The following is a 17,021-nucleotide window of genomic DNA, read 5'->3' on the forward strand; positions in this document are numbered from 1 at the left end:
GTGAGTTCATGGCTTGATGGTTACCCGATCAATTGTACAGGTCTGAATTTAAGTCCATTTCCTTTTTCTATGAGAATAAAAATAGTTGATCCATTAAAAATGTATGAAAATGATTACTTCCTGGCACATAAATAAAGGCTAGAATTTTTGACCTGATTTATATATTGGGACGGTTTTAGGGTTTTAGTGTCCTCCATTCTGGAGCTGTATTTATGATACAGCCCTTTTTCTTATAAATTCAGTTAGAAGGTCTTCCTTAATAATAAGTATTATTGTATCTTACTCAAAATATGATTTTATGTCATAGCAATACAAATATAAAACAGATGGAGCCTTAATAATCATGTAACAAAGTATTTTGTAGATTGCATATTGATTTTCTAAAAATTAAAGATGTATTTCAAATGGTTCTTGCTGTGCGATGGACTTCTGTCTGTATTTGCAAGGTCTGGGACAATTTTTTTTTTGGTATGAAATCAATTTGAAGGACCTTAAACAATCGACTCTGTCAGGCAAATGTATACTGCTTCATTATTCAGGAGCCACTGAACATGGCATCTTGGCACATTCTGGAAAAATAACACCGACTGAACATCTGTGATGTTAAAGGATGATTTTTAAAAGAGGGTATAGACATTACTCATTAAGGAAAAATATCAGGACATGCCCAGGGTTTTAGTTAGCTCATTAAGTAATGAGGGAACTGGTAAGATGTTACCACTGGTTCCAAGGACAATTCAAAATCCAGAGACATTTATAGGCAATAAGGATTCTGAAATCAGTTTACAAATAGATGCAAAACAGACCTATCCACAGGGCAATCATCGATAATCAATTTACCTACCCCCACACAATTAATTTGCATTTGTTTTTTTATTTAATTTTTTAAATATTTATTTATTTTTGATAAAAAGAGAAAGAGAGCGTGAGAGCAGAAAGGTGCAGAGAGAGGGAGACACAGAACCCGAAGCAGGCTCCAGGCTCTGAGCTGTCAGCACAGAGCCCGATGTGGGCTTGAACTCAGGGGCCAGGAAGTCATGACCAGGACAGTTAACCTACCAAGCTTCCCAGGAGCCCCTAATTTGCATTTGTATGGAACAGGATCATGTACATTAATACCAGTTTTCTAAAATTTACTGCATTGGAAAATAAAGACAAAGAAAGATGTTGATAACCTGGATAAGTGAGCTAATAGGACACCTACTATTGAAAGTCTTTCCTAGTGGCTCCTAAGAGGCTCAGTCGCTTGGGCATCTGACTTCAGCTCAGGTCATGATCTCATGGTCCGTGAGTTCAAACCCCGTGTCATTCTCTGTGCTGACAGCTCGGAGCCTAGAGCCTGCTTCAGATTCTGTGTCTCCGTCTCTGCCCCTCCTCCACGCACACTCTGTGTCTCAAAAATGAATGTCTTTAAAAAAAAAGTCGTTCCTAATTTTTCCTGACAACAATACAAACTTTGTCTACAGGAGAATTTTAACAAATTTTCAAACTTTGGCAACTGGTATTATACAAATGATAATTCATTTAAAGCAATCTTTTTTCAGTTTCGTAAATGATTTCTATGCAACTACACAAAATATATTTCGGATAAGGTGTGTGTTGGGTGGGAGGCCAGAAAAATCTGAAGACACATCAGCTCTAATAAAAACCAGCCTGACAACCTCTCTGCTTGCCCTTTTTATAAGAAATCTGCCATGTGTTGAAATTCAATTTTTATGTAGCTATAGAAGTTAAATTTCAAAACTGCATCAGGAAATAAACTTCAGAGTGGCCAGATAATTAAGCTCTGGCTTAGCATTACTGGAGGGAACAGGGTTTGGTTTCTTCTGCAGGAACAACAAAAGAATCAAATAGCATAAGCTGATTATAATTGTAATAAAACCCCTCAAATTCACATCAATCAGTTCTCTCCTATTTTATCTCAACTCTACTTAGACTACCCAGCCCCTTTATGGGCAGACATACCAGGACTCCACTAGGTTTGGCTATGTCTCTCTGAGACCCTCTTAGTGCTCTTACCCAGAGTCCTAAAGCATAGGACTGGGTGTATTTGATTGAATCATATGAAATGGGCAATATTTACCCATTGTTAATGGCAATGTCATACGACTCAACCTCATTCCTGCATATTTTCCCAGTTTATATGAATCAAAAGGCTTTTTTGATTATAATTGCATTAGTACGTTCCTGCTTAGAACTAGCATCGAAATATGAGTTTGTACATTAAGTTTTAAAGCAAGACAGGATTACTAGTCAGAAGGCCAGTAGTTGAGTTACTGAGGATACTTTAGATAAAAGCTGCAGGTAAGATTTTGCTTTTAAAATCGGATTCTGTCTATAAGGAAAGGGAAAACATTAGACTAGTTGCTCCATGTTTTAGAAGACTAAAGTTCATTTCTCAGAGACTTCCTGGGGGTGGAATGCAAATCACTGTTAGCTTCTGGGGTTGCAACTTTCCCCTCATCTTCCGTTCCTCTATCTGCTCCAGAACAGCCTGAAAAACCTCAGGTGGGAAGGACAGTCTATTTAAATATTATGATTGTGTATGTTGACATTTCCCTGAAAAGCCCATTTTGTGCTACCCAGAATTGCTGTGAATTCCATGTAATGAAATTTGCTATATACTTTTGAAACAGAAGAGGGCGCTCGCAGGCAACGGCCGCTGCGACCCAGAGTTTGAGCATTTTGAGTTTGGTGGTGCTTGTATTATGATTAATAAAAGATCTTGGGGGCATTTTGTAAAGCATTTCAAAGCATTGTGAGTCCAGTGGAGTATAATTAAAATTAATGCAGTAGACAAACACTTTAAGTATTCTTAATGCCCTGTCTAAAAATGCTGTTGAATACAATTTTACACGTCCCAGAGATTTAAATACCATGCTCATCTCTAAATATTTCTGAGTACTACAGAGACAGAAAAATAGTGCTTTGCTTCTCAACAGATTTCAAGCAATTTTTGTTTAATGAGACTTAATAAACTCTGAATCTGCTTCCTTTAAAGTATTTATAAAATATTACAGTGAATCCATCCTGTTTGACTTTTGCGCTTTCAGTTGCCATGTATCAAGTTGGGCGTGGTCTGTAAAAAGCTCCAGCCCAGGATTGTAATTTCAGATTCTTAGACAAGCAAGTGTGCGCTCCCGGGAGAATGTACCATGCTGCCTTGGCTCAGGGACGAGCCTTCACCCTGTTTAATCCTCAGAGACCAGTAACAAGCATTGTCTCTTTAAGACGGGCACTGTCTTCCAGAAATCTATCTGGGTGGATGTTGTCATTCTCTTCTAAAGCCTGTTAGAACAGTATTTTTCCATGAGTAAGTGTATGAATGTGGCTAAACACATCAGGCATTCCCAAAGGTGTCTTCCACACTCTGAAGTACGGAAGGCTTGCTTGACATTGGCTGCTTTGAGTGGTCACTTTAAATTGCCTCAAAATGCTATGAGACCATTGTTCTAATTAGTTGTCTTGCTGACTCTAATGTTTATTGTGTGCTTACTGTGTGCTTGCATTTTTCTAGGCACGGGGGATAAGCAATCACAAAACAGCAAATTCCTGTTCTTGTGGAAGATATTTAATAGTGGGGATGTTGGACAACACACAGATACCGTGTTGTGATTATTGCTACTCAGGGGGTGGAAAAAAGCAACAGAATGGCAGAAAATGGAAACCTATTTTAGATAGGTTGGCCCCAGAAGTCCTTGCTGATGAGATGACATTCTAGTGGAGACCTGAAAGAAGTGAGGAAGCAAGTGACCAAGATCTCCCAGAGGAGGGTGTGTCCAGCAGAGGGAAATGCTATTGCAGAGGCACTGAGTCTGAGTGTGCTTAGCCTATCAGAGAAACACCAAGGAGGGCAGATGGCTGCTGGGTGGCAGGGGCAGATGAACAGGAGGATGGCTGGGGGAGAGATCAGAGAGGTTGTGGGTGGGTGAGGGAAGCAGATCACACAGGGCTCTGTGATCTTTGGGAAGGACTTGGATTTTATTCTGAGTGAGACGGGAGCTATTAGAAGGTTTGAGCAGATGAGCGACATGAACTGAATTACATGTTAAGACGATTCTGTGGACATAAAAGGGGGTAATGGCAGAAGCCGTGTGTGGTTAGGAGGCTCTTGCAGTAATCCAGGGGAGAGGTGATGGTGCCGGGGAGTGGTAGTGGGGGATGAAATATGGTAGGACTCAGGACATGTCTGAAATACAGAGCTAGTAGTGTGTGCTGATGGATTGGATTGGGCTCCCAGTGTGGGTGAAAGAAGGAAACAAAACTGACTCCCAGACTTGGCCTGAGCAACTAAAAAAGGGAGCTGTCTTTTACAGAGCAGAGGAAGAGTGTTACAGGAGAAAGCTTGAGGAGAAAGATCAGAAATGCAGGTTTGGGTACATTGGACTTTGAGATGCCTATCAGACATCCAAGTAGATACAGCAGCCAGGAAAGAGGGTCAGGCCAGCGATGGGATGTTTAGAGACCCTAGCACTAAAAGCTGTAAGTCTGTAAGATTGTCTACGAGTGAGTGAGTGTAAAAAGTAGAAGCGGTCTAGGTACTGAGCCTTTGGACTCTAACATTTAGAGGTTAGGAAAACGAGGATGATCCAGTAAAGGAGATGGAGAAGAGCACCTCCCTGGAATAAGTGTAATCAACTACCTGAAATGCTGCTGATCATGTAAGCTGACGACTAAGAACTGGCCTTTGGATTTAGCAACGTGGAAATCACCGGTGACATTGACGGACAACTCAAGTAGGAATGGAGACTGTGAGTAGATGGCTTTTTTGGAGGAGATTTGCTGTAAATAAGAACATCGGGACAGTAGCTGGTGCGGATGAGATCTTTTTAACACTCTTTCCCCCCAAAGTCCATTTTCTTTGTCTTTGTTTTCTTAAGTCTGATTGATGTTAACTCTTACTAAAATTTCACTTCTCTTCCTCATTGTCAATACTTCTAGAAAATGATTCCTTGCCACCTTTCAGTCCATGTCATCTTAATCTTGCATTGTTTCTATCAGGTGCTTTGGATGTACATTCTTCAGACTTTCCACTAACTGTACTTGTGGTGTTGGAGGAATTACAGGTTTTGAAATAAATCCAGCCATTGCTTCAATCACCTCTTATTTTGCTTTAAAACTTTTCTTGGTTAGTCTTCACGAACCAATGTTATTTCATGTTGGTATGGAGATCTCGATTCAGGTTTTTTTATTCAGAATGGTTATGAATTAGTTGCTGGTTTCACAATATTGTGAACATTCACAAATTCCTCCAGGTTCTTGCAGGATGAAAACAACACAAGTATTTATTCGGTGGTTTTTAGATTTACCCAACAGTCTGTACTTTGGTTCTATGTTACAGTCTGCTGTAATAATATTCTATGTAAATAGTTGTCCAGTAACCAATGCATGAATTTTGATAACACAAAAATATTTGCAATAGGTATAGTCCAGGCAATTGCTAATTAAATGTTTTGTTTTCTTAATTTTTTCTTCAGTTTTAAAATAATAATTAGAATAGAAGAATAAACTTCAACTTTAAAGGTATTATTACTCAAATACAATAAATACTTCATGTATAAAGTAATTAAACAGAACTTCTCAAGCAAAAAAAATTACATCTTGCCATTCACACTGTATTTATTTACTTATTTGTATTTATTTTCTAAGTTTATTTGTTTTTAAGTAATCTCTGTACCTAATGTAGAACTTGAACTCACAACCCTGGGATTAAGCGTTGCATGCTCTTCCTACTGTGCCAGCCAGGCATCCAACTGTTTTGTTCTTTTAAAGTTAAAGATACCAATGGCACACAGAATAGTTACTCAGAATGACACAAATGAAGTAACTCAAGTTTTACTTCTTCATCTCTCTGATCACTGTTTATTGTGATTGATAGTTTCCACTCACAAATATGTAGTTCCAACGGGAATGGAGCCGGGACCGAAGCAGGTTTGGATGACTCTGGACCGTTAGGAATTCCCCAAATGAACACGGACATCCACGTCTCCATGTGTCCTGGGTTCAACTGGGGTTTTTTCAGATCAACTTCTATGCAGAAGTTAATGTTCATGAAATGGTAAGAAGTCAACATGTGCTGATTTGAAACTTTGTATTATTAGAACTCAACAGTGATTGCAACTATTGATTAGAACACTATACCAATGAAAAATTGCGGGGTGGCCGGGGGGGGGGGCGGCGCTGGTGGTGTTGTATCTCAGATATGGCTTAGAATTTCCAGCACGTGGCAAAAAGATAAAGCAGCGGGACAAAAAGTCATTTTCATTCTTGTATGTAAATTTCCCACAGACAGTGCACACATTATTACCTGCACCAGGACTGACCACCCCCGCTCTCACACCCTTGGTGTACCCCTGGATGGTGGATGTCTGCATGTTGGCAGTGATCCAGTGGCGAAAGGAAAATGATGATGCCAAAGACAGAGAGAGAGGAAATTGCTCGCGTCATATCTCTGAGTAGATAGAGTGGAGACAGACTCCGAGATGCTGGCGAGGGGCTGATTTAGGTAAGGGCACGAACAATTCTCCCATTGCAATAGGAGGGAAGGCAGAGTTTATGGGTATAGATAAAGCAGACCTATATATCCAATGTATCAGTTTTTAGTTTGGTTTTTTTTCCAGAAATGGAATTGCATTCAGAAACTTTTCACCCTCCCACACAGAAGGGGTATCTGTGACCACCCTTAAGGGCCTTTTAAGACTGACTTTAATTTTATTTTCTTGAATAGTTGGGTCATGTATTTCAATTTACATTCCTTACTTGTCGTGATGCTTGAGTATCAACTATACTGATCCAAATGGGGAAATTCTCGGGGTTTTGGAATTGAAGATTATTAATCCCGCTAACAAAAAATACATGTTCTGGTTGGGGAAACCCAGTTGTGGCCGTTGTAGAATTTTCTCATTTTCTGCTTCTCATCTCTGAGACAGATGCAGCCGCAGGGCTGTGAGTGGCTGTGTGGGGGAGGGTGATGGCGTCAGGAGAATTGTCCTTTTCTGTAGGGCTTTATTTTGATACTTTCACACTGTTCAGAGAGAATTCCACCCTAAGGTCTTCAAGTGCCATGAAAAGGACAAGGAAAGAGCATCTTTGAACAGTGGCATTGTTAAATGCCAAGAGCCTGCCTCTCCAGTGGATAATTTTGAGACCTTCTGAAACACTTTTCAAAGGCTCTGCTAAGTACTCATTGTGGAAAAGGACAGATTCTATATTAAACTCACATTGGGACCAGAAGTGGCCTTGGGTAAAACTGTGGATTAGATGATGTTTGTCGCCCTCTTTTTATTGCCTTTTCCCTGTCGGTGGATCTCCACCCGCTACCCCACCTTCCACCCCCGCCACCGACACTTGCTCAGGTCTCTTAAGGTCTTCCCCTTTCTTCCTCTTTGCTTTACATGACTGAGCGCCGGGAAAGGACACAAATTAGCAACGCCAGTCTCGTTCTTTCTGTGCGTCTGCTGCAGGCTTTTCAAACAGAGCTGCTAATTCTTCCTTACCCATAACTGCTCCTCTGCTTCCGGCGTGCGGGTCCTCCAGGCCACGCTCCCCGCTGGAGTCTGGGGGCAGCACCCTTCACTTTGCCCAGACTTACCTGTTCTCCATCCCCTGGCAGAACCCACCTGCTCTTACTTCCTCAAACCCACGCGTCCTCCCTCCGCTGCCCAAGCATCCGCTTGTACAGCGCCCTCCCCTGGGACCCTCTTCCCTGCCCCTTCCTTTATCCCTTGCTCCTGCCACACTCTGACTTGAGGGCCCCGACTCCAGGAAGCCCTCTTGATTCTCTCTGTTCAGGTTAGATGCTCCTCTTACGTAATTTTGACTATGAATCCTATTACATTGTAATGCTTGCTTAGTTTTCTTTCCTCTTTCACCATCTGGGATTTTAGTTGGGATGACTCTGCCTACAGTAATTTCCTGTTTTCTGGGGAGAAGCCCAAAGACAGGGGTGGTGGTAGGCAACGGTTCTATCAGTTCAGTTCTGTGGTGCTGATCCCTTAGCTAGAGCTTATGACCTATCTGTTGAATAAAAATATCGAATTAATGAAGATCAATGCACTACTTCTCCTATGGGTAATTTCATTTTGGTCCTTATTTCCCCACCCCCACTCCCCACAGATAGGCTAGAAATTCCATTTAAAATTAAATTAAATTCCAGTTAAAAAAATTTTAAGTTTATCATTTATTTATTTTGGGAGAGAGAGAGAGAGAGGGAGAGAGAGAGAAAGAATGAGCATAGGAGAGGGAGAGAGAGAGGGAGAGAGAGAGAAAGAGGGAGAGAGAGAGAGAATGAGCATAGGAGAGGGAGAGAGAGAGGGAGAGAGAGAGGGAAAGAGAGGGAGAGAGAGAGATAATGAGCATAGGAGAGGGAGAGAGAGAGGGAGAGAGAGAGGGAAAGAGAGGGAGAAAGAGAGAGAATGAGCATAGGAGAGGGAGAGAGAGAGGGAGAGAGAGAGAATGAGCATAGGAGAGGGAGAGAGAGAGGGAGAGAGAGAGGGAGAGAGAGGGAGAGAGAGAGAGAATGAGCATAGGAGAGGGAGAGAGAGAGGGAAAGAGAGGGAGAGAGAGAGAGAATGAGCATAGGAGAGGGAGAGAGAGAGGGAGAGAGAATCCCAAGCAAGCTCTACACTGCCAGCATGGAGGCTGATATGGGGCTCGAACCCATGAACTGTGAGATCATGACTCTAGCCAAAACCAGGAGTCGGACACTTAACTGACTGAGCCACCTAGGCGCTCTCATTTTATAACAGTTTAACTAAAAAATTCAAATCAATAACATTTAATGAATGCTTTCTGTAGTGGAGATACTATGGAGGCATATAAAGATAAAAATAGCCCCAGTCTTCAAGAAATTTAAAATCTATCACACATATAAATATACTTTTTCTTACTAAGCACATATATCTTCAAGGGGTTGAAAAAAGTAAAGTGTTTTAAAATTTGATTCCATCTTATTTTTAAAAGCTGCTGAAACGAAGAAAGAAGTCTTTATTTAGGCGTTTAGCACCTCTTATGTGCCAGGGGTCGTGTTTTCTCATTGAAAATCCAGCATCCAATGGAGTGGTATTTTTTTTTTTTACACTTGTTTATTTTTGAGGGAGGGAGAGAGAGAGAGAGAGAGAGAGAGAGAGCGAGCATGAGGAGGAGAGGGGCAGAGAGAGGGAGACACAGAATCTAAAATAGGCTCCAGGCTCTGAGCTGTCAGCAGAATCCAATGCAGGGCTTGAACTCACAGACTATGAGATCATGACCTGAGTCCAAGTCGGGCACTCAATGGACTGAGCCACTCAGGTGCCCCCCTATAATGCTTTTGTGGTTCATTCATGTTGTGTACCTGTGTTCATCCAGGTTCATGCACGTATCAGTACTTCGTTCCTTTTTATTGTCAAATAGTATGCCCTTGTCTGGCTGTACCACATTATATGTGCCAATTTATCATTTGATGGACATTTGGATTTTCCCTACTTTTTTGCTATTATCAACAGTGCTGCTATGAGCATTCATGTACCTATCTTTGTGTGGATAAGTTTTCATTTCTCTTGGGTCTGATAGAATTGCTGGGTCATATGGGAAATTTATACTTAATTTTTCTAGAAACTGCCAAACTGTTTTCCAAAGTAGCTGCTCCATTTACAGCGTCTTCGCATTCTTGCCAATGCAGGTTTATACCCGTCTTTTCTGTTTGCTCCCTCTGTTCTTTATTTCTCTTTTCTTTTTTCCTGTCTTCTGTTGGTTACTTTTACATTTTTTGAGAATTCCCTTTTGGTTTATCTAGAGTAGTTTTGAATGTATTTCTGTTTGTAGCTTTTGTTAGTTGTGGCTTTAGGTATTACATGATATATACATAACTTACATAGTATTTTTTCCAGTTCTAGTAGATAGAAGAAACTTTATCTTCCTCTATCTTCCCCCATTGATGATAGAATTTGAGAACCATATGAAGCAATGTTACAATTTTTGCTTCAACTGTCAAACACATTCAAAAATCCAAGAGAAGAAAGTCTGTTACATTTATGCATTTTGTATTTTTCACTCCCTTCCTTTTTCCCTCCCCCTTTTTCTCCCTCCCTCTTCCTCTTTTTCTTTCCTTCTTTCCTTCCTTCCTTCCTTCCTTCCTTCCTTCCTTCCTCCCTCCCTCCCTCCCTCCCTCCCTCCTTTCTTTCTTCCTTCCTTCCTTCCTTCCTTCCTTCCTTCCTTCCTTCCTTCCTTCCTTCCTTCCTTTCTTTCTTTCTTTCTTTCTTTCTTTCTTTCTTTCTTTCTTTCTTTCTTTCTTTCTTTCTTTCTTATATTCCTCCTCTTATCATTTTCCTTCTATTTCAAGAACTAACTTTAGCCATATTTTTAGGGTAGCTTTGCTGGTGATGAATAATTGTCGTTTTCTTTCATTTGAGAATATTTTGATTTTCCCTTTTTTCCTTGAAGGATATTTTCGCTGCCTTTGGGATAATGAGTTGACAGTTCTTTTTGGCCACTTCCTCCTAGCCTTTATGGTTCCTGACAAGAAAGACACTTATATTTGCATTGTCTATTTTTCTCTTTGTTGTTCAAACTGGCGTATTTCTATTGCTCTATTTTCAAGTTCACTGATTCTTTCCTTTGTGCTCTCCATTCTGCTGCTGAGCCTTGTATAGTTTTCTAGGGCTGCCATAAGAGACTACTGTGAACTGAGTAACTTAAAATAACAGAACCTTGTTATCTCTATTTGAAGTTGGGCTAGAAGTTTGAAATCAGGGTGTTGACCCAGCCATATTCCCTTTGAAACCTGTATGGAAGAATTTCCTCCTTGCTTTTTCTAGATTCTGGTGTTTGCTGGCAATCTTTGGTGTTCCTAGTTTGTAGATGCATCCCTCCAATCTCTGCCTCTGTTGTCACATGGCCCTCTTCTTTCTGTGTTTCTTTGTCCTTCTCTGAAAAGGATATCAGTCATATTGGGTTAGGAGCCCACCCTACCCCAGTATGACCTCCTCTTAGCTAATTGCATCGGTAATGACTGTATTTCCAAATAAGGTCACATTCTGAGGTACTGCAGGTTTGGACTTCACTACACCTTTTTGAAAGATATAATCCAACCCATAGCAAGCCTATCCATAGAATTATTATTTTGATTATTCTTTTTTTCAGTCATAAAACTTCCATTTGGTTCTTCTCTACATCTTCTATTTCTTTGTAGAGGCTTTCTATTTTTATTTATTTATTTTTTATTTGTTTAAAGTGTTTATTTGATTGCTTACTTAAATGCTCATCAAAGAAGTTCTGGTAAGACTGCTTTAAGATCCTTGTCAGATAATTCCAACATCTTAGTCAGCTCAGGTATGTACTGGTTGTCTTTTCTCTTTCAAGTTGAGACTTACCCGGTTCTTGGACGACAGGTGATTTTCAGTTGCATGCTGGACATTTTGGTTATTATGAGACTGGATCCTGTGACAGTGGGTCAGTGGGGGAAGGTGAGGATGCCATTTGCTATTTCCAGGCGGAGGCGAAGGGCTGGTTCTCCACTCCGCCTCTGTTGACACCACAGGGGAGGGAGGAGCTTTCATTACTGTTGGGTAGGGAGGAAGTTCATACTCCCCAGCAGGCTTCCACTGACACCACCCCGGCTGAGACAGGAAATGGTGCCTTGTTGCTCCTTCTCACACAGCCTCTGCTACACTGCAAGGATAGGTCTCACTATAACCAGAAGGAATTAAAATGTTGCTCTTCTCTGACAACCCCAGTGCGTTGTAGGAATGTCTTTCTACACTGGGTGGAGTGCAAGTCCAGGCATCCCATGTGGTCCCCAGTGACATCACGGGAATGGCTGTCCCTTCTTATATGTGGGCAAGAGTGGAAGTCTAAACTCCCTGCTTTGCCTTCACCGACAGGTTTAGGATGTGGCCAATTTTTTTCTAGTAGAGCAGTTATTGAAGCATTTTCTGTTTTGCAGGGACACCTGGGTGACTCTGTTGGATAAGCGTCTGACTCCTGATTTCAGCATCTGCCTCTGAGCTGAGAGTTCAGAGCCTGCTTGGGATTCTCTCTCTCCTTCTCTCTCTGCCCCACCCCACTCATCACATGCTTTGTCTCTCTCAAAAGAAATAAATAAACTTAAAAAAAAAAAGAGTTTTCTGTCTTGTTGCTCCTTTCCTGTTTCTTTGGTTAGAAAGAGAAGGCTTTTGTTTCTTTTATTCTGTGACTGTTGGTGTTTCTGGGTTGCCAGCTTCATTAGTACCTTGTTCGGGATACATGAAGCAAAAAGAAAACCTGGGAATTCACTGCTGTGTCATTCTTTGGGTTGCAAGGTTTCTAACTGGTCTGTGCTCATCTCTCTACCTTTTGTGGTCTTCCTATGTTTGTATTATATCCGTTATCCAGAGTTTCTAGCTCTATTTAGGAAGAAGTGTATCTACTCCATATTTTCCCTGCCTCTGCTGATATGTGAAGCACCTACGATAACAATATAGAAGACTCAAGATGCTGCCATCTACCATGAGACAAATTAGATGAGAAGAAAAGTACAGTACTATGGGAACAAAGCTAGTTTCTTTTTTTCCAAATCATAACTTTAATTTCAGTTTTATTAGCCTTTACCTCCATCTTCTCTAAGTAGAAATGTAGGTTAAAAAATTAACTGAAGACATTATCCTTGGTAATAATTCATGTTCATGTATGATTATCCACATTGTGATTTAAAGAACAAAAATGGAATCATTTGTTGGCTGGGAAATCACCGAATCCTGATCAGTCCCTGTTGAAAAAGTAGCCATGGGGAACATTGTGTTGGAAGTCATCCTCCTTACTTTCGGTGAGTTAATTATAATCACTAATTTTCACATGTGCACCACGTATACATCTCTTTAATGTGAAAACATTTTGAGACAGGCAGTAATGTGATCATTAACAGCATTACGCTGTGTGGTAATGTCACCAGCTGGCCATGACAGTGTGACACCATCATTTTAACTGAAATCCTTTTGGGGTGGGGAGGGGGAATTCATCATGGTGAAGCAATATCTGATGTTCAAATAATATAAGTTGATTTTGGATTAGAAAATGGAAAATGTTACAGAAGTACAGAATATACATAAATCAGAACTGCCTGTGACCATTTCAAAGTTACAAGGTGAGGCAGAGATTATCTGGATTTTCAGGTGAAGGATGAAGCAGGTAGAGAAGCACAATACTCCTAGGTTTAGTGCACCGTTTGCCAAATGTTCAGAAACTAATTATGAATAGTTGCTGCCTTAAGCCATGTACTCATAGACCAACTTGTATTTTTCATTACTGATTAAATATATTATTTAGAGCCTGTACAGTTACTAAAATGCTCTGCATTTGACTGTAAAATTTAATATGTAAAAGATAATGGACTGTCTCTAAAATGCATTTTTTAAAAAAACATTCTCATTCAGAGAAAGGACTTTATAGATCTGGCCTTTTCTCACAATAAGCAAAGTGAAATTATTTCTTTACTTTTGTAATAGAAGCACCAAAACCTGTTGGCAAAGATAACAAGAGTAAACGGAATACAAAGAAATTAATCCGATTATTAGATTAGCTTCAATGTTGCAAAACAGGCCTTGATTATAAATGAAATATTACATATTATAGTCTCTAAATAAAGCAGGATAAAATGAAAATCTGGTGCTCTGAATGGTGATGGGCAGCTAGGGAAGAGCTTTATGCTTTGCCACAGGTGTAATTTCAGAGAACTGAGTACTCAAAGAAGGACCAAAGCTCAGCATTCCTTTTTAATTCTCATTTTATTTACTAACATAAAAAATAGTCACTGAAACTTGCCTCATTGAAGTTTGGGGATCTTGAAATTTCAATTTTAGCACCAAAAGTCTTTTGTGTATGCAACACACTTCCCCAGTGGGTTTGAAAAATTGACAAAAGAAATATGACCATTACATGACTATAAGAGTTTGCTTGTTTGATGATAACATGGGGTCAACACCACCAAGAATCAGTCTATAAAGATTCCTTTACATACATTTCAAATGCTCTTGTGATTGATGAGGGTATTCAAAAAAACTTTAAGTGCTGAGATTACAGTGAGGGAAAACTAAGCCTTCACTAGTCACAATCCAATCAGACAATGGGTCTGTAACAAATTATCCCCAGGGGAGCCTGGGTGGCTCAGTCGGTTGGGCATCGCATTGGACTTTTGACTTCTGCTCAGGTCATGACCCCAGGGTCATGGGCTCAAACTTCCCCACCCCATGCTGGGGGTGGAGTCTGCTTAAGATTCTCTCTTCCTCTGCCCCAATCCCCTGCTTGTGTGTTCTCTCTCTTTCTCTAAAATATATTAAAAAAATTATCCCCACATTTAACTGACTGCTTAAAATGACATGTGTTTATGATCTCACACAGTTTATCAGAACTAGGAATCACCAGATGCCTAGAAAGTGGTTCTGCTTTAAGATCTCTCAAAGGAATACAGGCAGGCTGTCACCTTTGACCACCTAAAGGCAGAAGGATCAATTTCCAAGCTTACTCATGTGACTGTCTATAGGCTTCTGATCTTTGCTGGCTATGGGCTGGAGTCTCAGTTCCTTGCCACACAGGCTACCTGAATGTCCCCACAACGTGACAGCTACTGTCTCCCAAAGTGAGTGATCTAAAGGAATCTCAAGGAAGGAAGCCACAGTTATTTTTAACTTAATCTCAGAAGTGATATGACATTATTTCTGTTTTATCCTATTGGTCACCCAGGCAAACCATGGTATGGTGTGAGAGGGGACAACACGAAGTTGTGAATGCCAGGCAGTGAGGATCACTGTGGGCCATCTTGAATGGTGTCTACCATAGATCCAGGACAGATTTACAACATGGAGGTTAAAGTACACCTCCTCTAAAAGCTATTGTTTATTATTGGGAACAAATTACATCTGAACCTACTAGTGATCATCCAGAAAGACCACACGGGCAAATGGAAAGTTGCTGATATTTCTCTGCCAAAGATATATAACCCCTCTGTGACCTGAATCTCCTAAGTATACTAAGCAATAACAATTCAACTCTTAGTCGCACTTTTTATGGGTATTAAGGTCCAAATTTAATTTCAGAAGTATGTATGGTCTACCGTATAGTCTTGAGAAGGGTAAAATATACAAGGAAGTAATATAAAACAATATGTTTTTAGGTGATTACCAATCATACATGTTTAAGAAGAAGGTTTTAAAACTTGGCTATGAAAGGTTGGAAAACAAGAGACCTTTCAGCTTTCTTATTTCTCAGCTTGAATAATTTAATTGGATTTTATAATATCAGTAGGAATCAATGACTGCTTTTAGCTTTTCTATTTTGGGTGACAGATAAGTCATTTTGCATACTTCTGGTAGTAAATTGCCAGGTAGAGATACAATCATTAAAAATTACTATAAAAATTCTTGGCTTTTTGTAAAAGAAATTTCAGATAGTTTTTAATTTCAAAAAACCTTCTAAAGGGCTCCATATAAATCAGCTCTTTGAAACTCGCAAATCATAAGGTACCTGGCCCAGGCAAAGCAAATACAGAGTGTAGGGCATAAATGGCTGTACTTAACTTATACAAATATATAAACAGCCAATTTAAAACCTGATATGATTTTTAATAATTAAATAACTTAGCCATCTGGTTGAGTCAGGTCCTATCTGCAGACTAGAAAGGCTATTAAAAAGGCAGAGTAGTGGCAATAGACGACTTTTTCTCTTTCTTAAGATTCCACATTATCTATGCTTAGATGTACCCTCAGCCGTAGTCAAGGTATGCTCCTAATGTTCTGCCTTTCAGGGGAGGGAGGGAATTACTGCAGGTCAAGAGATGATGATATCTACCTGAGTCCTCGAGGAAAAGACCCTGGGTAGTAGCGGGATGCTGACTTTAACAGTAGTTCTGTACCTTAGCTGCACATTAGAATGAGAGTCTCTGGGGGTGAGACGCAGGTGCCAAATGTTTATTAAACTCTCCAGGTGATTTCAATGTGCAGCCAAAGCTGAGAATCTTTGTCTTGGGACAGTGAATCTCATTTCAGCACCCGTCAGAATCATCTAGAGAGCACGTTAAAGTTACAGAATACTGGGCCCCATCCTTAGAGTTTCTGATTCGGTAGGTCTAGGGTGGGACCCAATAATTTGCATTTTTAACAGATTCCCAGATGATGCTACTGTTGCTGTTCTACACTCTGAGAATCATTTTTAGAAGAGTTTAGCTCTTTTATAGTTTTATTGTAGTTCAGCTGTGAGTGGGGCGTATGGGGAGGGGTGAAAATTGGTAAAAGATGAGGGCAGATGCTTCTGGTTTCCCCAAATTCCTGGCCCAACCCCCTTCCAAGCTGAAGGTGAACTGGAATCTACCACTTCAACGTGTCTCCCCTATTTTCTTAGCCTTTATTTTACAGATTAAGAAAATCTTCAGGCATCAGGTGAAGGGCCGAAAGCTGGTTAGATAGCACTTAACTGGCCCTTTTTAGCCGGCTTCTTTGCTCATTCATACCTGCCAAGCACTACCCTCGCTTCAGGGTACGCTGCTCAGCCCACTGTCTCTCCTCCCCTGCCCCGCCCCCAGCGTCCCTGCTAGCAACGCGCTCCGTTCAAAGCGTGAGGGGAGGGGCTTCGGCGGAGCTCCGCGTGCGGCGCAGGCGCGAGGCGAGAGCCGCTGTCATGGCCTGCGGCAACCCCGTGGTAAGGAGGACCAGCCTGGCCCCTTGGCCTGTGCTGAGCGTAGAGGCAGGGCCAGGCCGGGGATCACGGGGCCCGGCTCTACATACTCTTTTTTCCCTCCTGGCCCTTCATAGACTTTCAGAAACCCTGCCCCTTAGTGGCCCCGGCTGTGCTGGTCAGTGCTGGAAGAGGTCGATGAGGACCAGTAACTCAGCTGGAAGTTGGGACTGGCTCCCGCGGGAGGAAGCGGGGGCCTCTCCTCCCTCCTCACCCGCACTGATTCGGGCTGTAAGAAGTGGTTAGACCTGGAACTCACAATCACCTTCTTAGTTTTCTGTGTGTTTAGAAAATTCCCAAGTGCAGTTGTACTCTAACTGCGGTTCTTAATTTTGTTTGGTATG

The 17,021-nt window shown here is 41.0% G+C and overlaps 1 protein-coding gene and 1 long non-coding RNA gene across 2 annotated transcripts in view; both read left to right on the forward strand.

The window, feature by feature from the left end:
- Positions 1 to 4,138: 4,138 nt before the first annotated feature.
- Positions 4,139 to 11,960, forward strand: LOC115289806. Its single transcript, XR_003907814.1, has 4 exons — positions 4,139 to 4,751; positions 5,879 to 6,058; positions 6,289 to 6,505; positions 11,921 to 11,960. It is a non-coding gene; the product is annotated as an uncharacterized LOC115289806 (long non-coding RNA).
- Positions 11,961 to 16,615: 4,655 nt separating this feature from the next.
- GTF2A1L (general transcription factor IIA subunit 1 like) overlaps positions 16,616 to 17,021 on the forward strand; it is a 41,159-nt gene continuing 40,753 nt past the window's right edge. The window contains exon 1 of the mRNA XM_029937325.1: positions 16,616 to 16,641. Within this exon, the coding sequence (XP_029793185.1) occupies positions 16,621 to 16,641 (21 nt within the window). The 5' untranslated portion in view covers positions 16,616 to 16,620. The remainder of the gene's footprint in view (positions 16,642 to 17,021) is intronic.

Source organism: Suricata suricatta, chromosome 4, assembly GCF_006229205.1.
Source record: "Suricata suricatta isolate VVHF042 chromosome 4, meerkat_22Aug2017_6uvM2_HiC, whole genome shotgun sequence".
Classification (NCBI taxonomy): domain Eukaryota; kingdom Metazoa; phylum Chordata; class Mammalia; order Carnivora; family Herpestidae; genus Suricata; species Suricata suricatta.